Consider the following 22,565-nt stretch of genomic DNA (forward strand, 5'->3'; position numbering starts at 1 on the left):
TACGCACAGCATAACTTTTGAGATAGGTGGTAGCATTTGGTTTTAAATATAAGGTACTTGTGCACGAGCAGTGTTACTCCTAGACCGCATCTATCCAAGAGAAATGCAATGTCTGTCCGCAGAAAACTTGTACGTGGATGTTCATAGCAACATCATTCATAATAGTGAAAAGGCAGAAACAATCCGGAAGTCCGTCAGCTGATGCCAGGAGAACGGTGTCCTGCAGCTGTGTGAGAGATGGCACACTGGTGCTTCGGAGCCCTAGCGTGCCCGAGCCTTGAAAACACGATGCTCAGTGAGAAAAGCCAGTCACAAAGGGCCACATATATGAGTCCCTTCACGTGAAGTGTCCATAAGAGGCAAGTCAGTAGAGACAAAGCAGAGAGCGGTTGCCCGTAGAATGCGTTGTGGCTGAGGATGGGTTCAGGTTTTCCTTCTGGGAGATGAAGATGTTCTTAGATTGATTGTGGTGCTGGTTGTACAACTCCAGGAATGTATGAAATACATTGAATTGTATGCGTTAAGTGGGTGGGTTTTGTATGCCATTGTTATGGTCTAATAAAGCCTTTAAAAAGTACAAGGTGTAGTGTAAGTGTTTAGAGTTCATAAAGCAATAAAACTAATTTGGACACTTAGGAAACAAACTAGAATAGACTCAAAAGTTGTATCAACTTTTCTTTTTTGAACCTGTGTCTCAAGGACATAGTTTGTTTTTTTTTTTAATATTTATTTTATGGAGAGAGTGGGCATGTGTGTGAGCCGGAGAGGGTCAGACAGAGACAGTCTTGTTTGTTTGCTTGTTTGTTTGTTAGTTAAAGTTTATTTATTTTGAAAGAGAGAAAGTATGAGTGGGGGAGGGGCAGAGAGAGAGGAGAGAGTGAGGATCCCAAGCAGGCTCTGCACCACGGTGTGAGGCTCATACTCGTGAGCCATGAGGTCACGACCTGATCTGAAGTCAGATGCTTAACCAACTGAGCCACCCAGGCGCCCTGAAAGAGAGAAATTTTTTTTTTGGGGGGGGGTTTTATTTAATTTATTTTTTAATTTACATCCAAGTTAACATATATGCAACAATGATTTCAGGAGTAGATTCTTTAGTGCCCCTTCCCCATTTAGCCCATCCCCCCTCCCACACCCCTCTCGTAACCCTCTGTTTGTTCTCCGTATTTAAATCTCTTCTGTTTTGTCCCCCTGCCTGTTTTTATGTTATTTTTGCTGCCCTTCCCTCATGTTCATCTGTTTTGTATCTTAAAGTCCTCATGAGTGAAGTCATGTATTTGTCTTTTTCTGACCAATTTTGCTTAGCATAATGCCCTCTAGTTCCATCCACATAGTTGCAAATGGCAAGATGTCATTTTTTTTGATTGCTGAGTAATACTCCATTGTATATATATACCACATCTTCTTTATCCATTCATCCATCAAGGACATTTGGGCTCTTTCCATACTTTGGCTATTGTTGATAGTGCTGCTTAAACATGGGGGTGCATGGGGGTGCATGCCTTGGAAACAGCACACCTGTATCCCTTGGATAAATGCCTTAGTAGTGCAATTGCGGGGTCGTAGGGTAGTTCTATTTTTAGTTTTTTGAGGAACCTCCATACTGTTTTCCAGAGTGGCTGCACCCGCTTGTGTTCCCACCAACAATGCAAAAGAGATCCTCTTTCTTCACATCCTCGCCAACATCCGTTGTTGCCTGAGTTGTTGTTAGCCATTCTGACAGGTGTGAGGTGGTATCTCATTGTGGTTTTGATTTGTATCTCCCTGATAACGAATGAGTGATATTGAGCATTTTTTCATGTGTCAGTTGGCCATCTGGATGTCTTCTTTGGAGAAGTGTCTATTCATGTCTTTTGCCCATTTCGTCACTGGATATTTGTTTTTTGGGTGTTGAGTTTGATAAGTTCTTTATAGATTTTGGATACTAACCCTTTATCTGATATGTCGTTTGCAAGTATCTTCTCCCATTCCGTTGGTTGCCTTTTAGTTTTGCTGATTGTTTCCTTCGCTGTGCAGAGCTTTTTACATTTTATTTATTTTTGAGGGAGACAGAGAGAGACAGAGCACAAGCGGGGGAGAGGCAGAGAGAGAGGGAGACCCAGAATCCAAAGCAGGCTCCAGGCTCTGAGCTGTCAGCACAGAGCCTGATGCGAGGCCTGAACTCGCAAACCGTGAGATCATGACCTGAGCCGCAGTCAGACGCCTAACTGACTGAGCCACCCAGGTGCCCCAGCTGTGCAGAAGCTTTTTGTTTTGATGAGGTCCCAATAGTTCATTTTGGCTTTTGTTTCCCTTGCCTCTGGAGACATGTTGAGTAAGAAGTTGTTGCGGCCAAGATCAGAGGCTTTTTTGCCTGCTTTCTCCTCGAGGATTTTGATGGTTTCCTGTCTTACATTGAGGTCTTTCATCCGTTTTGAGTTTATTTTTGTGTCTGGTGTAAGAAAGTGGTCCAGGTTCATTCTTCTGCATGTCGCTGTCCAGTTTTCCCAGCACCACTTGCTGAAGAGACTGTCTTTATTCCATTGTGTATTCTATCCTGCTTTGTCAAAGATTAGTTGGCCATACATTTGTTGGCCCATTTCTGGGTTCTCTATTCTGTTCCATTGATCTGAGTGTCTGTTCTTGTGCCAGTGAGAGAGAAAATCTTATTCAGGCTCCATGCTCAGCCCAGAGCCCGATGCAAGGCTTGATCTTACAACTGTGAGATCGTGACCTGAGCCGAAAGTTGGACACTTAACCAACTCAACTGAGCCACCCAAGCGCCCCTTAAGGACATAGTTCTTTTTTAAATTTTTTAAATGTTTATTTATTTATTTATATTGTCTTAATGTTTATTTTTAAGAGGGAGAGAGCATGAGCAAGGGAGGGGCAGAGAGAGAGAGAGAGAGGGAAACACAGAATCTGAAGCAGGCTCTAGGCTCCAGGCTGTCAGCACAGAGCCCCATGTGGGGCTCGAACCCACGAACCGTGAGACCTGAGCCGAAGGCAGATGCCCAACTGACTGAGCCACTCAGGCGCCCCTGCACGTTTGTTTATTTTTGAGAGAGAGAGAGAGAGACAGCATGAGCAGGGGAGGACAGAGAGAGAGGGAGACACAGAATCTGAAGCAGGCTCCAGGCTCTGAGCTGTCAGTACAGAACCCCACACAGGACTTGAACTCATGAATCATGAGATCATGACCTGAGCCCAAGTTGGATGTTCAACCAAATGAGCCACTCAGGAGCCCCCAAGGAGATAGTTCTTCAAAGCCCACCCTTGCAGCTGGGACCATTCATTTCTTTCTTTTAATTAATTCTTATTATGGCAAAATATACATAACCTAAAATTTACCATTTTAATCATTTTTTAATGTTTATTAAAATGTTTATTTTTTTGTTTTTAATGTTATTTTTGAGAGAGAGCACATGCTGGGGAGAGGCAAAGAGGGAGAGAGGATTCGAAGAAGGCTCTGTGCTGACAGCAGACAGCCTGATGCTGGGCTCGAACTCACAAACCGCGAGATCATGACCTGAGCCAAAGTTGGGTGCTCAGCCGACTCAGCCACCCAGGTGCCCCTACCATTTTAACCATTTTGAAGTGTACAGTCCAGTGACATTAAGGGCATTCGTGTTGGCATACGACCATCACCACCATCCATCTCTAGAACCTTTGCCATCTTCCCAACGTGATTGTGTTTTTCTGTAGCTAAACTTACCTGTCCTTTTTCCTCCTGTGTCTCTTGTGGTGTTTCTTAGGATGCTTTCTGCCATCTTAAGAGGTTCTCCTAAAAATGTTTTTCTAGTATTTGTAGTATTTTATACTAAAATTTTTAACATCTGAAAATTATTCTATGTAGGGTGGTAGGATGGTTCTTTTTTTATTTTTTTCATTTCAGTACAATTAATGTCCAGTGTCCTATTAGAGCCAGGTGTACAACAGAATGATTCAGCAATTTTATACATGACTTAGCTGCTCATCACGATGAGTGTACGCTTAATCCCTTCCCTAGTTCACCCATCCCCCCCACCTCCCCTTTGGTAACCACCAGTGTTCTCTGTAGTTCAGTCTCTGCTTTTTTTTTTTTTTTTTTTTTCTATTTTTTACCATTCTTATTTATTTTTGAGAGAGACAGAGACCGAACATGAGCAGGATAGGGGCACAGAGAGAGGGAGACACAGAATCCAAAGCAGGCTCCAGGCTCCAGGCTCCAAGCTGTCAGCACAGAGCCCAACATGGGGCTCAAACCCGCGAACCGCAAGATCATGACCTGAGCCAAAGTTGGGTGCTCAGCCGACTGAGCCACCCAGGTGCCCCGTCTTTTTTTTTCCCCCTCTGGTTTGTTTCTTCTTTATTCTTGTTCATTTGCTTTGTTTCTTAAATTCCACATATGAGTGAAATCATACGGTATTTGTAGGATCGTTTGTTTGTTTACTCCTGACCGCGAGCACTCCGCTCCCTCTGGGGCCCAGAGAGCTTTCACAGAGCCACTTACCAGAGCCTTAGCATCTGATGTCTTCTCTTTCAAGCCCACATTGACTTGATAGAAGTGGATTATCTTTGCACTGCCTCCTGGTGCACTGGTCTAATTCACAAGTGATCTTTGTCCGAGACTGTGTAGACCCTCCTCCAGCTGGCCGCACCAGGGGCCGTTCCTCCAACCACATTTGCAGTAGCTGACTTCTGTGCGGATCGGGTGGGATTTTGATGAGCAGAGTTGGAGGATGAGCGGAGGCAGTCTGAGTGCGTGAGGAGCAGGGGGTGGGCATTGAAGGTGTCCGGCGAAGACCTGGCGGGAAAGAGCAGGCTGTGTTTGGTGTGGAGCAGTTGCCCGGTGTGGCCAGAGCAAGCAGCCAGGGGGAAGGGAGTGGGGACGGGCTGGGAAGGTGTGGGATGCTTGTGGGGAGAGGGCCGTGTGCAGGCAGGCTTAAAGAAGTGACTTCGAGCAGAAGAGTCTGGATTCACGTCCTGGTGCGGTTGTGTGTTTACTGCATCTGGCAGGGCCGGGGGTGCTGGGAGTGGCCGCTGGCCTGGTGGTCCCAAAGCTCTGGGACTAGGGGCCAGAGCAGAGGTGGGAGGTGGTTTGGCAGTGGGTCAAGGTCTTTGCAGGGGTCCAGGGCCCTTCGGGACTACTGTGAGCCAAGCCGGTGGGCTGACCCCGGTTCCTAGAGTCACGTCCATGCCCCCCTTCTGCCAGGTGAGCTTCACCTGACTCCTTTACACGGCATCCTGCAGCTGCGGCCCAGCTTCTCCTACCTGGATAAGGCAGACGCCAAGCACCGAGAGAGGGAGGCGGCCAATGAGGGTGAGCTCTGGCCCCCCAGCCCTGCTGTTAGTGTGGAAAAAACTAGCCCAGGGGTTTGGCTTCTAGGACGCTGAGCAGCACGGCTGCCTCTACCCCCTGGATGCCCTAGCACTCCCCTCCGCGACTGTAACAGCCAAAAACATCTTCCCGTGTTTCCACTTGTCCCTGGGGCGGGAGCAAAATTGTCCCCGGTGAGAACCACTGACTTGTGCAGCTGCCTCCGTCCAGAAGGAGAACTGACACCCCTGCCTGAGGCCTTCCGTGTCGGTGGGGCTGAGAGCAGGGAGTAGGGGCGCCACCGGAGGCTGCAAGTAGGGGCCGCGTTCTCTTGGCTTTCTCTCACAGCAGGAGACTCCTCGCAGGACGAGGCAGAAGAAGATGTGAAGCAGATCACGGTGAGTAGCTCTAGCCCCGAGAAGAGGGAGGGTGCGGCCTGCAGAGGCGGCAGGCTGGCCTCGGAGCTCAGCTGCCCGGAGGCTGCGGGGGCCGGGAGGGTCTCTGCGGAACGTGGGCTCCAGGGGGGAGACAGATACCGAAACCGTGTTTCCTTCAGAGCCTTTTCGCTGGTGACTTGGGGGGGATAAGCTGGTCTCTGCCTGGCCTGATTTATCCCAGCAGTAAACAGGATAGCAGCCCTGGGGTTCTGTAGAGTTGGGGACCCAGGGCCCAGAAGGTTCAGTGAGCCCTCAGCCTGTGCCGTGAAGCCCAGGTCCTAGTAGAGCGAAAACGCCGCGTTAATTAACCGTGTAATTCTGTCTTTTCAGGGGTGTGCAGATGCAACATTTCTCTCTTAATTCTTATTCATATATCAAACATTATTGGAAGAATATTGACCTTCCATTTATGGCTTCTGAAGCTTCCTCTGTGTAAGCGTAGTTAGGTTAAAATGAGCATTTAGAGAAGAGTCCTGCACAAATATTGATGTGGATGACACACAAATGTGGCTAAAGTTGTAAGCATTTGCACATCTTTGAAGGACAGGCAGATACTGATGTAACCGGGGGCGGGGAGGGGGGTGGCGCTCACCTGTTCTCAGTAGCTTGGTGAGTGATCTTAGAACCCTCCTTCCCTTCTCTACTCACTGGCCCTTGTTTGTTTTTTGGTTTTTTTAATTTTTTTTTTTCTTTTTAACGTTTATTTATTTTTGAGACAGAGAGAGACAGAGCATGAACAGGGGAGGGTCAGAGAGAGAGACACAGAATCTGAAACAGGCTCCAGGCTCTGAGCCATCAGCACAGAGCCTGACGTGGGACTTGAACTCACGAACCGCGAGATCATGACCTGAGCTGAAGTCGGACACTTAACCGACTGAGCCACCCAGGTGCCCCTCACTGGCTCTTGTTTAACAAGGCACTTGTAGGCCCATGTGCCTTAAAGGACCCATACAGAATCCCAGGATCCTGGGGTGCCTGGCTGGCAGTGGCGCGTGCAACTCTTGATCTCAGGGTCAGGAGTTCAAGCCCCAGTTGGCTATGGAGCTTACTTTAAAAAAAAAAAAAAAAAAAAAAAAGAATCCCAGGATTCGATAACCCAGCCAATGCCTCTGTGTAGGTGCCCTTCACAGGAGGGGTGAGTCAGGGCTTCGTTCTGTCTGTACTCTAAGCAACGGAAACCCAGATCTACCTAGCATGAGCCCCAAATGGAATGTATTAGTCCCTGTTACTGAAAAGTTGAGGGGTAGCATCAGGTGTGGCTGGATTCAGGTGCTCAGACTCTGTCATCAAGACCTGGTTTCTCCATCTCCACCTCCAGGTTCTGCCTGCCTCTTTTGGCCTCTTTCTCAGGCAGGGTGTCTGTCCCCAGTGGTACAGAGTTGTCCCAGCTCCAGGCTCACATCCTCCCAGCTTCCAAGACCCCAGGGGAAAAGAAACTTCTTTGTCATTACTTCTAACTAAAGTCCCAGACTGGACTCGTTGGCTTGGCCAACCCTGAACCAGCCCCTGTGGCTAAGAGGATTTGGTGCTCGGATTGTTCAGGTCTGAGTCACGTGCCCACTCCTGTGGCTGGGAACGTGTGTGGGGGTGGGGGCGGGGGAGGGATATTTGCTCTCCCAAACCGAGGGGGAACTGGGCGTTTCCTAAAGGAAAACGGGGGTCCTGTTGCCAGCGGGAGTGGAAATAGAGTGGGTGCCGACAGGCGGAAGCAAGAGAAAGCTGCTCTGTGGCCTGTGTTGGCGAGTCACAGAGAGGGACGTGGTTGGAGCTGTATTTAAGAGACCTGTGTCAGGAAATGGGGGGGCTCGGGGGTGGGAGGTGCCCCAGGTGTGGGGTTCTCCAGCCTCCTGGTGGGCGCGGAATGCAGCCGGGTTGTGTCCTGGGCCTGAGGCCACCACGCCCCTCCCAGGTGCGGTTCTCCCGTCCTGAGTCAGAGCAGGCCCGCCAGCGCCGTGTGCAGTCGTACGAGTTCCTGCAGAAGAAGCACGCCGAGGAGCCCTGGGTCCACCTGCACTACTACGGCCTGAGGGTGAGCCGGGGGCCCCAGGGCGGTCCTGGGAGCAAAGCCTGGTGCCCAGTGTGGCCTCATTGTCTCACAGTGAACTGGTTTCACATTGAGTGGTAGCCCAGGGAGGGAGGATGAAGTCCTATGGGCAGTTTGTCCCTTGATCCAGCCGGTCTACTGAGTGTCCCCAGGGGAGCAGGAGACCGAGAAGTGAGTCTGCTGTTTCTTGGGTCAGGGGTTTCGGCCCCCCAGACTCTGCCAAAGTGTGAGCATCTTACGCTCCCTGGGGTGGGGCTGGTGTTTAGTTATGTATTTTTATGCATCACGGGTCCTGAACGGAGGCGCATGATAGAGAACTGGCCATCTCTTCCCTGGGCCAAGTTCACCATGTGTTTGCCAAGGGTGCTTTTGACTATACTTGCTTTTTATCTGGTGTGTTGACCTTGAGTCCAATCCTTGAAACTGTTGAGTAAGGGAAACAATTGAATCAAAGCCAAAGACACCAGAGGCTAGGGCTCCCTAACATTTTTCTGGGGAAGGAACAACTCACGATTTCTCTGGAATCTTCTGAAAGATTCGTGTTGACAGAGTCTTAGAGTCAGACTTCAGAAGCTCTGCTATTTCCTAGTGTGTGACTCTAGGCAAATTACCTAATGAGATAAGTTGAGATATATATGCAGCCATTGGACTAGACCCTGGCACATAGTAGGTGCTCACTGACTGTTAGCTGTTATTCTTATCATTGCTTTTAGTGGTCCTGTGTCACAGACAGGGCCCCTAGGCATGGGTGCTGGGGCTGTTCAGTCACAAAGCTGGAAATGGTTGGTTGAGGCCACATCACAGAGGCCTTGAATGCCATGCTCAGGTGGTTGGTTGGCTTTGGGGCCAGACAGTAGGTGGCTGGAGTGGAAGGTGATAGAGGGGTGAAAACTGGAGGGCAGAAGGGCTGGGTGCGGGGTGGCGGAGGGTCCTCCCACCCTGCCCCTCCACCAACAGGACAGCCGCTCTGAGCACGAGCGCCAGTACCTCCTGTGCCAGGGTTCCAGCGGGGTTGAGAACACAGAGCTTGTCAAGTCACCCAGGTGAGGTCCTCCGGTCCATGGTGTTAATCCCTATGGGCTACTGAACCTGTCACTGGCACTAGGAGGGTCCCTCTGATGTGGGGCCTTCCTAGGGACTGTGGTCCGTTCTGTAGCGTGGAGGAGGGACATGGGGAGGGGTCCTTTGTCCTCTGGAGAGGGCCAGGAGAGTGGGTGTGGGAAGAGATGGTTCTCCTTTCTGTACAAGTTTGGGGCGGGTGGGATGCTAGGGAGTATGGGGATGGATTTCTGTCTGCTTTCCCACCCCCCAGCCCTTCCCTGGGGATGCTTCAGCTTAGGTGCAGTCTGGGTTCACAGGCAGGTGTGGGGCAGGGACAGGGCCCGGGAGCCCCTGACCCTGCCCTCTTCCCTGCAGTGAGTACCTCATGATGCTGATGCCACCCAGCCCAGAGGAGGAGAAGTGAGTAGATTCGGGCCACACGCCATCCTCCCCACCCCAGACCTCCCCCACATCCCGTCCTGTAACACATCACCTCTGTTTTCATCAGAGATAAACCTGTGGCCCCCAGCAACGTCCTGTCCATGGCCCAGCTGCGTACCCTGCCCCTGGCCGATCAGATCAAGATCCTGATGAAGAATGGTGGGTGGACACCCTTCCCCCTGGGGGGACCCCAGCCCTGCCACCTCCTGGGGAAACAATCTGGGAGAGACTAAGGACTTAGGGGCGAGGCCAGAGGCCCCCACCACCCAGAGTGTGCCCAGCTTTACAGCTCCAGCCTTGTCTGGAAGGAAGGTACGGCAGCAGGCTCCCGCAGCCAGGCTCTGGATCCTGTTCCGCCCTGGCCACTCCCCTGCTGTGTGAGCCTGGGCAGGTCACTGACCTTCCTGAGCCTAAGTTTACCTGTAAAAAGGAACTAAGCTCCTAGGGGGCTGAGATGAGGATTCAGAGACCAGGTTTCTATGCGGCTTATACAGAGCCTTGCACGTGAACATGAGTTCCGTTCATTTGCTTGCACTGTTTTGAGGCGTCCTCACCAGGCTCCACACAGTAGGGACTGGTCTCCTTTTTCAGAGGACTTGGAGGGCCAGAACCCTTAGGGCAGATGTGAGCCCTGAACCTCAAGAGCCGAGTCCCAGGACCTGGGCTCCTCTTCTGAGATACCAATTCAGGGGTCTCCAGGGGCCTGAGCGGAGGGGAGCTCCCAGCTATGCCTGGGGCTGCCAGGGTGCCAGGCCGATGGCTTTCCTGCAAAGGACATGGGGTCATCCCCAGGTTCTTGTCTTTCTGGGCCTCAGTAGTAATAGTCTTCCCCCCTTCCCCTTTTTAAAAATTTTTTTTTAATGTTTTATTTATTTTTGAGAGAGAGAAACAGTACGAGTGTGGGAGGGGCAGAGAGAGAGGGAGTCACAGAATCCGAAGCAGGCTCCAGGCTCTGAGCTGTCAGCACAGAGCCCGATGCGGGACTCGAACTCATGAACCACAAGATCATGACCTGAGCTGAAATGGGAAGCCTAACTGACTGAGCCACCCAGGTGCCCCCCCCCCCCCGCCTTTTTTTTGACTAGGCTCCATGCCTGACATGGGGCTTGAACTCATGACCCTGAGATCAAGAGTAGCGTGTTCTACCCACTGAACCAGCCAGGTGCCTCGTAATAGTTTTACCCTTAAGGAGCACCTTTTGGGGTCTTTCCTGCAGGATTCAGTGAGGTGCAGGGTGTCTGCACATAGCAAGCAGCCAGTGAAGTTGGCTGTTGTTATTACCCACGTCATCAGTGTTATTTACATGCCGGGGTGGTTAAGTGAACCTGAAGCTATGTAGACTTGGCAGGGGAGAGGGACGGGCCCGGGCACCCTTCCCTTGCCTGATGTTGTCTGTGTCCTCCTCAGTGAAGGTCATGCCTTTTGCCAACTTGATGAGCCTCCTGGGCCCCTCCATCGACTCTGTGGCTGTTCTGCGTGGCATCCAGAAGGTGGCGATGTTAGTCCAAGGAAACTGGGTGGTGAAGAGGTCAGTCCCTCTGACTCTGTGACGGGATCGTGTGATCCATTCAAATTCAATGTTTTGAGTTTAAGCCTACCTTAGTGCTTTCTGTTTGTCCTGCATTTTACATCCATTCTTACCTTCTACTGGATTCTTTTTTTTTAATTTTGTTTCTCTCTGCTAATTTGGAAGTTCTCCTTTCTGGACCTTACAGATTTCAGTGTGCATTCATAACTGATGATGGTTTAATGGGTTGTTTGGTTTTTTTTTAAGTTTGTTTATTTTGAGAGAGCGCGTGCATGCGCGTGGAGAAGGGGCAGAGAGAGAGGGAGAGAGAGAATCCTAAACAGGCTCCACACTGTCAGCGTGGAGCCTGATGCAGGCCTCCAACTCATGAACCGTGAGGTCATGACCTGAACCGAAATCAAGTCAGACGCTCAACTGACTGAGCCACACAGACACCCCGATCACAGTTTAATTAATTAATTGCTGTGTTTTACCCACATCCAGCACAATTCAAAGAGCTTAGAATATTTTATATGTATTTTCTTCCCAGTTCCCGTGCCATTGTATTTATATATTTTGGTTGTATTTTTTTTAAGTTTATTTTTTCAAGTTTATTTGAGAGAGCGTGCGTGGAGGAGGGGCAGAGAGAGAGAGAGAGAGAGAGAGAGAGAGAGAGAGAATCCCAGGCAAGCTCCACACTGTTAGCACAGAGCCTGACATGGGGGCTCAAACCCACGAAATTGCAAGATCATGACCTGAGCCGAAACCAAGAGTTGGATGCTTAATTGACTGAGCCACCCAGGCGCCCCTTAATTGTATTTAAAACCCACAAGATATTATTGTATTTAGTCAATATTCTTTAGATCTGCTCACATATTTATTTACCTTTTTATTCTGCTCATCCTGCCTTTCTTCATCTGAGTTTCTATCTGGGATGATTTCCTTCTCCTAAAAAGTGCTGTGGTGTTTAATGAAGGTCTGCAGGTGATGGATTTCCTTGGTTTTGATACAGTTGGAAATAGAAAGGATATTTTTACTGAGTGTAGAATTTGCGGTTGATTGCTTTCCTTCCACACATGGACATAATTTCATTGTGTTTTCATTCCCATTGTTCCTGGTGACAAGTCCAGTCTTTACCCTAGCTTCTCTCTGGCTCGTTTTAAGATTTTCCCTTGTTTTGGCTTTTTACAGTTCCTTAAGATGTGTCTGAGTCTGAGTTTCCTTTCACATATCCTGTGGGGTTCAGAGGTCCTGAATTTGTGGCTTGATGCCTGTCAGTAGTTTCTCTTCTGTGATTCCTCCACCAGACTGTCCGTTTCAAGGGGATAGGGACTCTCCCTCATGTCCTTGGTACTCGGTACAATGCCTGGCACATCTTAGACCCTTGCCAAGTGTGGCTCCCTGAATTATGTTAATGTTAAATAGTGTAATATAAAATTAATTCATACAGGCTCGTTTTTTAGGAAGTGTGGTATAAGGCGAACAACCTATCAAAATGTGAATTGTTGCAATTTTTAAGTCCTTCGTTGCAGCAGCTCCCATCATTTCAGTCGGCCAAGTGAATGGTAAAGGTATTCATGTTACTGCCACATGGTGGCGCCCTTGCCCCGGGAAACAGATGCCCGGTCTCTGTCCGTACATTGTGGCCACTGTCTTGTGCCGCGCAAGTGTTTGGTTATAGAAGGCCTTCGGATGGCACGTCACTCATTAAATGGGACAGCCAGGTGTATTACAGCATGAATGAATGAGAGGATGCTGACCCGGAGAGGCAGAGACTTGCCAAACGTCTGGCAGCAAGGCAGCCGCAGAGCTGGGGTTTGAGCTCTCTGCCCGGCACCGCCCATGGCCCTGATGTTTCTGCCCTTTCAGCCTGAGGCGTGTCCCTGTGACTTGAAGGCAGGGCCCGCTGGGCCCTGTGTTCTGTCTGCCCCGGTGCCTCGGGTCCTGCTGCAAGCCCACGCTGCCACACCACGGCCTGTGGGCGATGCTCCTTCTTTGCCCTGTCCTTTTGTGTTCTTGCGAGGAAATGATGCAAAATTCATAAATCGTTCGGTAAATATGGCCGTGCCCTCTGCTCCGCTCTCTTCCTCACACTGTCTCTGTCCTCGGGAAATCTGTGGGGCGGAGGTGGGCTCCATTACAGTTGAGCACAGCGAGTGCAGAGATCCAGGGCATGGACCATGTTCTTCCGCTCATTCAGTACCCACTTAGTGGGTCCCTTCTGTCTGTGTGGCAGAGGTGAACAACACAAGCCAGGTCCCTGTTCCCTTAGTTATTCTGGGTAGAGAGGAGACACAGAGCTCGATCTCGATGGAGGGGTATTAGTTGGTTGCCAGGTGGAGGGAGGAGGGGAGGAGAGGGGCCTCCCAGCAGAGGCACCGCAGGCACAGGGCGGCCTGGGGAGGTGTGTGTGACACCCCACTGGGGTGTGATGGGGTCTGTGGCTGAACTTGGTCAAGTTATGCTTGTGAGCCTCATGACCCTGCTCTTTCGCCCTGGGCCCTGAAGTTCTCTGAGCTTGACTGCTGGTCCCCTTGTCTTCTCTCCAAAGGCTTTAGCCCCACTGGTGCCTCAGGGCCCAGCCAGGTCCCAGCCCCTGACCCTTGTCACCCCTGCTCACACTGCCCACCCCGCCCCTTCTGGCAGGTGGTAAAGGCCTCGTGTGCTGTTTCACAGCCAGTCTCTTGGCCTCATGCCTGCCGCATGTGGAGGACTCGCTGTCTCCCCGAGTCCTGGGCTGGCCTCTTTCTGAGCCCCTGACTGCGGTGGGCCTCGGGGCTGGGCCAGTGTGTGCACGGAAGGTCGAGAAGGGCAGTGAGGAAGAACTCTTAAGCGGGTGTGCGTAGCAGGGGTGCTTCTTTTCTACATACGTGTTCACAGAGCCAGGCTCCAAGGGTAAAAGAGAGGCCCTGGGAAGCCGTCTGAGCCCGTGTTGGAAAGAGTGCTTGGAGCTGGGGGCGGGCGCTATGGCAGGTAGAGGGGCTGAGGGATGGGACTGACCTGTGGCTCCTGCTCTCGTTGGCAGCGACATCCTGTACCCCAAGGACTCCTCCAGCCCTCACAGCGGCGTGCCTGCCGAGGTGCTCTGCAGGGGCCGAGACTTTGTCGTAAGTGCTCAGGCCCTCTGGCCTCCGGTCGGTTGGGTAGGGATCACGGGGGTGGGGGGTCGGGGGCATGCAGGGCTTCCAGGACCTTGGCCCCGGTGGTGGGAAAAGGGCAGTTGTGGCTCTGGACCCTATTTCTTTCTCCTTCAACTCAGAATCCTGGAGTCTGGGGCTTCATAAGAAATCTGAGTTCCTCTGGCCTGGGGATTATAAACCAGAGGCCCATAGGTGGACTCTGGCTAAGAAACAGGTTTCATTTGACCTGAGCAGGCTGCAGTCTTGTTTTTTTTTTTATGTTGACTTAAATCGATTTTTACAATTCAGAATCACCGTACAAACCAGATTTCTACCTTAAGAATAATTGGACAGTCTGGGACCACTGGGCCCAAATGCCTGAAGGGCACCAGCGTTGGGTGGGACTGACCATCCCGTTCTCCACGGTCCTGGGCGCATCTGCTTCTCTCATACGTGTTCCCTGCACTATTGCTGTGGGTTTTTGCTGGCTCGTTCCTCTATTCCATTGCCCTGTCCCACCCCCTGCCCTTATCCAGAACTTAAATCCCTGCCACAGCCTCCCTGAGGGCTTGAACCCTGGCCGTTGGGATCAGCACTGCCTCCTTTGGCCTCAGTTTTGTGCTTTGAGTTCAGGGAAATCGGTCTCCTTAGCTTGTGCACGGGGACCGTGATGTGCTCTCGCACAGGCCTGCTCACGCGGGCAGCCCTTAGGCTGCTCTCTCTGGAGAGAGTGCCTGTGTTTTCCTTTCCCTGGTCGGATGTCCCAGCTCCTTTGGACAGTTAGTGTCTGGGTGCCTGTGCAGTTTAGTTTGGTCTCGGGGTCGAAGCCCAGGGGTGATCCATTCCCAGGCTTGTTCACAAAGCCCTCAGCCGCCCCTGCCTGTCAGCCTTTCTCTCCCGTGCAGATGCTGTCAGACTGCGCCTGGGAGAAGGTCTGGTCAAGTCTGAGTTCTTGTCGGCGACTGTCTTCCCTGCCCTCGGGGCCCCAGGACAACTGCATGGGTTTGGGGCACGGTCTTAGGAGCAATCTATCTTTGTTTGCCCCCGGAAACATGCTGCTTTTTCTCCCTCAGATGTGGAAGTTCACACAGAGCCGGTGGGTGGTACGGAAAGAGGTGGCAGCAGTGACTAAAGTAAGTGACGTTCCCCCTCAGAAGCCCAGGCCCTGCAGGGAACGGGGGCCGGGGCGGGCTTTCGGGCCTGCGGGCCTCACTTCTTCCCCTCCCCCAGCTCTGCACGGAGGATGTGAAGGACTTTCTGGAGCACATGGCCGTAGTGAGGATCAACAAAGGCTGGGAGTTCATACTGCCTTACGACGGAGAGTTCATCAAGAAACATCCAGATGTGGTCCAGCGGCAGCACATGCTGTGGTCGGGTATCCAGGCCAAGTAAGGGCTTACTGAGCCGTCCACAGCCACTTCGTCCCCTAGGCCGGGTGTGGGCTGGTGAGAGCATACTGGGGCTGCGTGCACCCCGTCCTGCACGCCAGTGGATGTGGCAGATTGATCCAGACCCGACCACCGCACCCCCCCCCCCCCCAGGCCTGGTACAGCCACCCCTGCCAATCAGAGCTGGCAGGTGTGTTCTTAAGGGTCAGGAAGGAGGGCTGCGTGTGGAGAGCAGGAGCCGGGGTTTGCATGGCCCGAGGCAGCGGGCTGGAGACTGGCCGCGGAAGAGAAGGCTGGGCCACCGTCGCCCACCGCAGGGCCGTGCGCGGTGGGGAAGGGCGGCCGGGCTCTGCGCGCACAGCATCCTCGGTCACCAGGATGTCCCTGGCCTCAACAGGGAACGTTGCCGTAGTGAGGCAGGTGACCCGGGACGTGGCTTAAAATTTTTTCTTCTTTTCAGATTAGAAAAAGTCTATAATCTCGTGAAGGAAACCTTGCCAAAGAAGCCAGATGGACAATCAGGTGTGCGGGGGGCTTCAGACTGGGCAGGCCCCTAACCCGCCCCTGGCTCCAGGCGGGCTGCTCTGCTGGGGCTCGTCGGGCCCAGAGAGGGGTGTGTGGCTCTCCGCATCGGTTGGCCTTTCTGTGCTTTCCTCTCCCTTCCCCACAGACCTCAGCTTAAGGCTTGTCCCCCTTAAATGCTTGGCCTCGGGGACTGAGGGCCTGTGCGCTCTGAGGCTCTCCTGGGTTCTGGGCCCTCTTGGGTCGGCAGGAAGTGGTGGGGGGACAGGAGGAGCTGGCAGAGACCAGGAACCCATCCTGGTTGGGGTCTCCCAACGTGCGATGCTGACTCTCCCCACTTCTCTTTCTTTCCTCTCTGCCGGGGTAGCTCAGTCCCCGCTGGGTGAGGTGGGAGTGAGAGGCTGGTCTGCACTGTTTCCAGACCCTCCCTCCCTCTGGGAGACCGGGGGGTGTCCGCAGGCCGAGGGGCCCCTCTCTGCCCTGTCTCTACGCCCCCCTGAGCAGCACTGGCCTCTGCCTGCAGGGCCTACCGGGCTGGTCTCCGGGGACCAGCGAGTCCAGGTGGCCAGAAGCAAGGCCCAGCAGAACCACGCGCTGCTAGAACGGGAGCTGCAGCGGAGGAAGGAGCAGGTGCGGGCGTCCACGGTCCTGCCCGGCGTGCGGATCAAGGAGGAGCCCGTGAGTGAGGAGGGAGAGGAGGAGGAAGAGCAGGAAGCAGAAGATGAGGAGCCCATGGACACCTCTCTCGGTGGCGGCCTCCACAGTAGGCTGGCCAACGGGCTGCCTGGCGGGCGGGCGGCGGGCGGGGACAGCTTCAACGGGCACCCGCCCCCGGGCTGTGCCGGCACCCCTGTGGCCCGGGAACTGAGGGCCTTCGTGGAGGCCACCTTTCAGAGACAGTTTGTGCTCACGCTGAGTGAACTCAAGCGCCTCTTCAACCTGCACTTGGCCAGCCTGCCACCTGGTCACACGCTGTTCAGCGGCATCTCGGACCGCATGCTGCAGGACACGGTGCTGGCCGCCGGTTGCAAGCAAATACTGGTGCCTGTAAGTAGAGCCTGCGCCGGCCCGATGGGCGTACGAACGAGGCTGCCCTCCGGCCCTCAGGCGGGCTCCTGGGCGAACAGCGCTGCTCGTGGCGGAAAGGAGGCCGGTCCCGTCACTCTGGAGTGGCCTGCGCCCTGCTTGCCTTGGGGGCATCGGTTTGGAGGCTGCCTGGGAACGCGGGAGGACCACTGACCTTGCTTTGAATTTTGGCTCTCGTGTGGTGGCTTTGTGTGACCTCGGGCCTCTTAGGCTCTGCGCCGTCGTGTGACGTGGGCAGATGTTGGCTTTGGTCTCCTGGGACTTGGGTGAGGGCCCCCTGAGATGTCTGAAGGCGCCAGGCCGCTACTTGGCCTAGAGCGGGGGCTGTCCGTGCAGGTTCCCTGGCCTGGTTTCCAGCCCCCACTCTGCTGCTGCTGGCACATCTTGTTCCTGTCGTTTTTTCAGGATGACTTTTTTTTTTTTTTTTTTTTTTTGAGAGAGAGAGAGTTGGGGAGGGGGCAGAGTGAGAGAATGTCAAGCAGGCTCGGCCCTGTCAGTGCGGGGCTCCATCCCACAAACCATGAGATCGTGGCCTGAGCCGAAATCAAGAGTCAGACACTTAACCGACTGAGCCACGCAGGCCCAGCCCCAAGCTGACTCCACTTCTGTTATCATTTGATCTTCTTTGCAATTTGTAGGTATAGAAACCGAGTTTTAAAGAAGGGAAATGAGCTTGTCTCGTATACCAGGAAGTGATAGAGCTGGAATTTGAACCTCAGTTTAGTGGCTGCAGGGTTGAAATTTTTTTTTTTTTTTTTTTTTTTTTTTTTTTGAGAGAGAGAGAGAACAAGAACATGAGTGGGGGAGGGACAGAGAGAGGGAGAGAGAATCCCCAGCAGGCTCCGCACTGTCAGCGCAGAGGCTGATGTGGGGCTCGAACCCACAAACCACGAGATCATGACCTGAGCTAAAATCGATAGTCGGGCGCCTGATCGACTGAACCACTCAGGTGCCCCAGGGCTGAACTCTTTTCTGCTGTAGTGGCTTGTGCGTGGGTTCCGGCAGGCCTTCCAGGCTAGAGGTTAGCTGGCCAGGCCAGCATGGTTAGCATTTCTGATGCCAGGCCTGCAGGTGGCAGCGTGACACCCCCGTCCCCCCACCCCGGGGCTTCCTGTCCCTGCAGAGGAAGGGGCCCCAGAGTGAACGAAATGTAGGAGCAGAGCGTGTGTTGTGGACCATTTCCCTTAGCTGAGCGTGAGGAGTGTCAGCTGTGGCTTCAGGACATGGTGCTGGTTATTCTCTCCTCCTAAGCTCTGCCCAGACTTGGCGCCAGACCGCGTGACGTGGGGCTGCGGCTGCCTCTTAAGAGATCGTTGACGTTTGCAGTCCAAGGTCAGAAGCACCTGCAGCGTTGGGTGATGAGGCAAAGGCCCAACTCTGTGTACGCGAGAAACAGAAACTAGGACGAGAGGCCTGAGGTCCCATGCTGGCGGGGCCGTCCCAGGAGATCTGGCCCTCATGTCTGGGAGCCTCCTTGGTGTGGTTTCCTCTGGAAGGTACCAGGGTTTGGGGGCCCTGCCCTATTTGGAGCACCCTTGCCCCCCCCAGCAAAGGGGTCTAGGTAGCCCCAGGCCGTCTTGGGTGCTGTGTGGATGGGAGAGGGATGTGAGGTAGGCTGCTCTCAGGTACCCTTGCCCTATTTCTCCCTCTTAGTGGGGCTGGGATCTCTGGGAGACCATGGCCCCTCTGCTGCTCCCATCCATCTCCCTCCCCATGATCCTGATGTAGGGACGGTATATCATAGTCTCCTCTGAGGAGGAAAAGACCTCAGATGTGTACACAAGGATGCTCAGGTCCAGGGAGCAGGAGGAGACTCGACTCACAGGCTTGAGTTTAATCCTGTTTCTACTATTAGACGTTCGACTGTGGACAGTGAGTAAACCTCTGCCCTGGAGCAGCTCCCTGCTCCCACCTCTCTGGTTTCCAGCGATCAAATGAGATTGTACGTGTCAGGATCCCCCCGGGGCTTTATGTGGTGGTAGCCACCCCTGTTGTGTTGTCAGGGCTGGAAACCAGTCTACCAGGTGTCCCGAGCCTGGCCACCCTTTTCTTGGTCCCCCTTCAGACCCTGCTGAACCAAGCGGCACGGGTGCTTGGGAGCTGGGCAGGGTCCGTAACCCACAAGGACACGGCCCTCGAGAGAGGGAATCCCCAGATCCTCCTAGGGGCTGTGGGGGTGGGAGTGCTTCTCAGGGCCCATCTGCGCGTGTATATTTAGGGTAGGAGGACACTGGGTGTCGGAGCAGAGCGGGGAGCTAATGCCAGGCTAACGGGACACACAGCAGAACTCCCTTCCCCACCTTGTCAACTGCATCCGGCGACTTGAGGCTGGGCCTGTCCCGCTCCCTCCCACTGACGCCCTAGTGAGTGGCAGGAGCTGGAACTGGAACCCACAATCTCACAAGGGCGGCTCCGTCCCTGAATGGGGCTTGTGCGGGCTGGGACGGGTGAGGGGCGGGTGGACCCACGTGGCAAAGACAAACTACTAATGCCTAGGCCTTGGTTAGTTTCCCCCACAGACCGCTGCATCCCCAGATGAGCAGAAGGTGTTCGCCCTCTGGGAGTCTGGAGACATGAGCGATCAGGTGAGGTGACCTCTGCTACCGTCTCCCCAAGAGCAGGGAAGGGGGTGTGAGGCCTTCGGGGAGACCCAGAGTGTGGTAACACATGCTCGTTTTCCAGCCGCTTTCAAGTTTAAATATTCTGGCTCCGTGTCCCCGTGTAGTGTTAGGCCGGACGTGCCAGTCATTTGACCGGAACCCTTGGTCCCCTACTATCATCTGGACTGGCTGCATCCAAGTCCTCTTCTAAAAAATCTCCATAGACTCCTAGGACCAACCCCCGAGACGTCGTTCAGTTCCAGAGGAACGGGGAAGGGTCCTAGGTATTTAAACTTCTACAAAGCTTTCCAGAGGATTCTGCCACCCAGCCTGTCTGGTGAACCGGTGACAGTCCACGTTTCTCAGGTGCTGGATTTCTAGGTTAGAGAAACTGGTCCATTTTGCCTCCTGTCACACCCTGGCAGGAAGGGTCATAAGTGTCTAGTGAACAAAATAGGAGTTAAAACAGCAGCAGTGGCTGCATGGACCCTGACGTCCAGAAATTTTCCTTCAGTCGTGAACTTGCTTGAACTTTAAGTATTTCAGAGTAAACTGCTAAAACACTAGTCGGCCCTATTCCTAAGGTGTGGGGAGGAAGGGAGATCCCTCTTCTGCCTCAGAGGGGCTGACGGACAGGCGAGGACAGACGGGAGGGCCTCTGTGCCCCGGGGCTGTGACGGGGCCCTGGAGCAAGAGCGTCTGCAGGGGCTCTTCCTGAGCCAGCCTGTGTGCTCTTGGCCGGAATAGGTGGCATCTGAAGTTTCTGGTCCTGAAGGGGTAGGAAATGAAAACAATTTCACAATTTCAATCTGATAATGAGAAGATAAGTGCATTGAGACAAAGCTCTATGGGCAACAGTCTCCAGCCCTGTCTTCATGTAGCTTAGACGGTGACTTTCCCTGCATCCTAAATCCATTTTCACTTCTGTTTTGTGTCACGAACACCACGTCTGTACTGCCGATCCTCCGCTGGCGCTTGCCTGGTCCTTTCTTCTTCTTGGGGTCTCAGGGGACGATGGATTGGTCGGGTGTATTCCTGTCTAGAGAAGTCCTGGCGCACACAGACTGCAGAGTGGAGTTCAGTCCCATGGCTCTGGATCTCTTGTTCAGGGAGGTTTCTCTTTTAGGTGACTGTTTCCCACAATAACATATTTTTGCTACTAAAGCACCGACAGGTTTTGCTTGAAATCTTTTCCAAAAATTACCGGGTCCGCCGGAACATGATCCAGTCGCGGCTGACTCAAGAGTGCGGAGAGGATCTGAGTAAACAGGAGGTGGACAAAGTGCTAAAGGTACACGCGCTCTGGGGAGCAGCGCCTGCGGTGGAGGCCGACAGGGGGTGGAAGTCCTCCCCGCCCACCCCACCGCCCCCCCACCCCCGCCAGCTGCTCACGGCTCGTCCAGCCGGTCATCCCTTTAGGTGACTGGGCCTGAGTCCTGACTCCACTCCCCTCTTGAATCCTGTACCACTTGGCTTTCAGTAGAATCAATTTTTAAATTTGAAAGGAAATACATAATTTATCATCTAGTATATGCAAGTCCTTAAATATACTACTTATAATGCTTTTATGAACGGACTATGGTGCAGAAACCTTGGAACACAGAAAGCTGAGGATGGTTTCTTTACATCTTGACTTAGTATCTCAAACATCCAAGGCCGTCTCTGGTGCTGTTTACGAAGCACCTTTGTTCTGGGTCAGCTTATTGACAGTTTTTTTTATCTTGTGCTTGCCGAGCATATTCTTTTGTGGTTCCCCCCGCCCCCCCCGAGAGGAAGAGGGCCTGAGCCCCAAGCACTAAAGAGACCAGGCAGTTACCACAGCATCGTCATCTCCCGTTTGTGTTCTATCCATTAATCATAAACCGAGTCGTGAGGAGCCGTACGGGCCGGAGTAGCTGCCTCGCCTGCTGAACACCCTTCTCTTGTCACAGGACTGCTGTGTGAGCTACGGTGGCATGTGGTACCTTAAAGGGACGGTACAGTCTTGACAGTAGTCACGGACCACTCACCCAGTGCATCGAAGTCCCAGGAAGGACGGCGGAGGTGGACGCAGCCTCACCTGCTTCCGAAGCCACGGAGCAAGAGGACCTGACCGTCCCGCGGCTGGGGTGTCGTGCTGTCTGGTGGCCAGCAGGGGTCACCCTCAGCCAGTGGCAGGGTCAGCTTCAGTTAGATCGCTCCCAGAAGACGGCAGCCGGGACCTTCTTTACAGTATAATTTGAAATCCCCAATGTATTTTGCTTATTATTTGGTTTCATTCTCCTAATAAAGAGAGTGTATACTGACCACAGGCAGGCTGATATAAATCATGGTTTAATATTTTACTTTTCAAACTTAATGCCAACGAGGTCTAAGTTATGTTTACAAGATGAAGAAAACCTCAAGGTTTTAAATATTTAAAATGTCTAGAAGCCAGTGTGTAGTTTTTGATTATCTGCTAAGACTTCGGCCAATTTCATTAAACAAACCAAATCGAATTGTTCTACTGTTGGGTTTCTGTGGCCACTTCACCTTTTAAAACTCCTTACTTTATGTAGCAGTCTCGACTGTTTACATGAACCATAGGAAAAATCAGAATCAAATCCATCTATTCTGTTTGCATAAGGATGCAAACAAAACCAGGTAAGTATGGAACGGTGTATAAGTAAGGTTATCACACTTTGATGTAAAAAATTTATATTTTGTGTATTTTTAAAATAAATGTAACACTAACCTGGCATCGTGGTGCTACTGTCTTCAAAGAGTCACAGGAAGGCAGTGCTGTCTGTGCTCTCAGGGCCTCGATTACAGCCAGGGGAGGGAGCCCACCGTGGGCGGGGGGGGGGGGGGGGGCGGGGGGGGGGAGGACGGGGGGGGGAGGGGGGGAATGACCTGAGCAGCGCTGCCTGGCACAACCATGCAGCCATAGGTGTAACTTGTACATTTTGACAGTAAAGAGAAGCTAGTAGAAATAGGTTATTTAGCCCAAGATGTAGCTAAAACAGCAATGTATAATTAAAAATGTTAGTACAGGGGCGCCAGCTAAGTTGGTAAGCATCTGACTTTGGCTCAGATCATGATCTCACAGTTCGTGAGTTCGAGGGCTGTGTCGGGCACGCTCTC

General features: G+C 52.8%; 1 protein-coding gene across 7 annotated transcripts in view; it reads left to right on the forward strand.

The window, feature by feature from the left end:
- POLR3E (RNA polymerase III subunit E) overlaps positions 1-22,180 on the forward strand; it is a 33,708-nt gene extending 11,528 nt beyond the window's left edge. For 2 of the 7 annotated variants that reach the window (XM_053894357.1, XM_053894358.1), the window contains exons 7-22: positions 5,174-5,281; positions 5,627-5,676; positions 7,625-7,744; positions 8,717-8,802; positions 9,176-9,220; positions 9,309-9,400; positions 10,649-10,769; positions 13,774-13,855; positions 14,941-15,000; positions 15,098-15,255; positions 15,716-15,777; positions 16,301-16,824; positions 18,592-18,735; positions 19,371-19,448; positions 20,629-20,754; positions 21,395-22,180. In XM_053894357.1, coding sequence (XP_053750332.1) covers positions 5,174-5,281; positions 5,627-5,676; positions 7,625-7,744; positions 8,717-8,802; positions 9,176-9,220; positions 9,309-9,400; positions 10,649-10,769; positions 13,774-13,855; positions 14,941-15,000; positions 15,098-15,255; positions 15,716-15,777; positions 16,301-16,824; positions 18,592-18,735; positions 19,371-19,448; positions 20,629-20,754; positions 21,395-21,451 — 1,913 coding nt within the window. In that variant the 3' untranslated portion in view covers positions 21,452-22,180. The other 5 variants (XM_053894359.1, XM_053894362.1, XM_053894360.1 and 2 more) reach the window with 5 other exon arrangements.
- The last annotated feature ends 385 nt before the right edge of the window (positions 22,181-22,565 follow it).

Source organism: Panthera pardus, unplaced genomic scaffold (genome assembly GCF_024362965.1).
Source record: "Panthera pardus isolate Hobbes unplaced genomic scaffold, ASM2436296v1 HiC_scaffold_5, whole genome shotgun sequence".
Taxonomy (NCBI): Eukaryota; Metazoa; Chordata; class Mammalia; order Carnivora; family Felidae; genus Panthera; species Panthera pardus.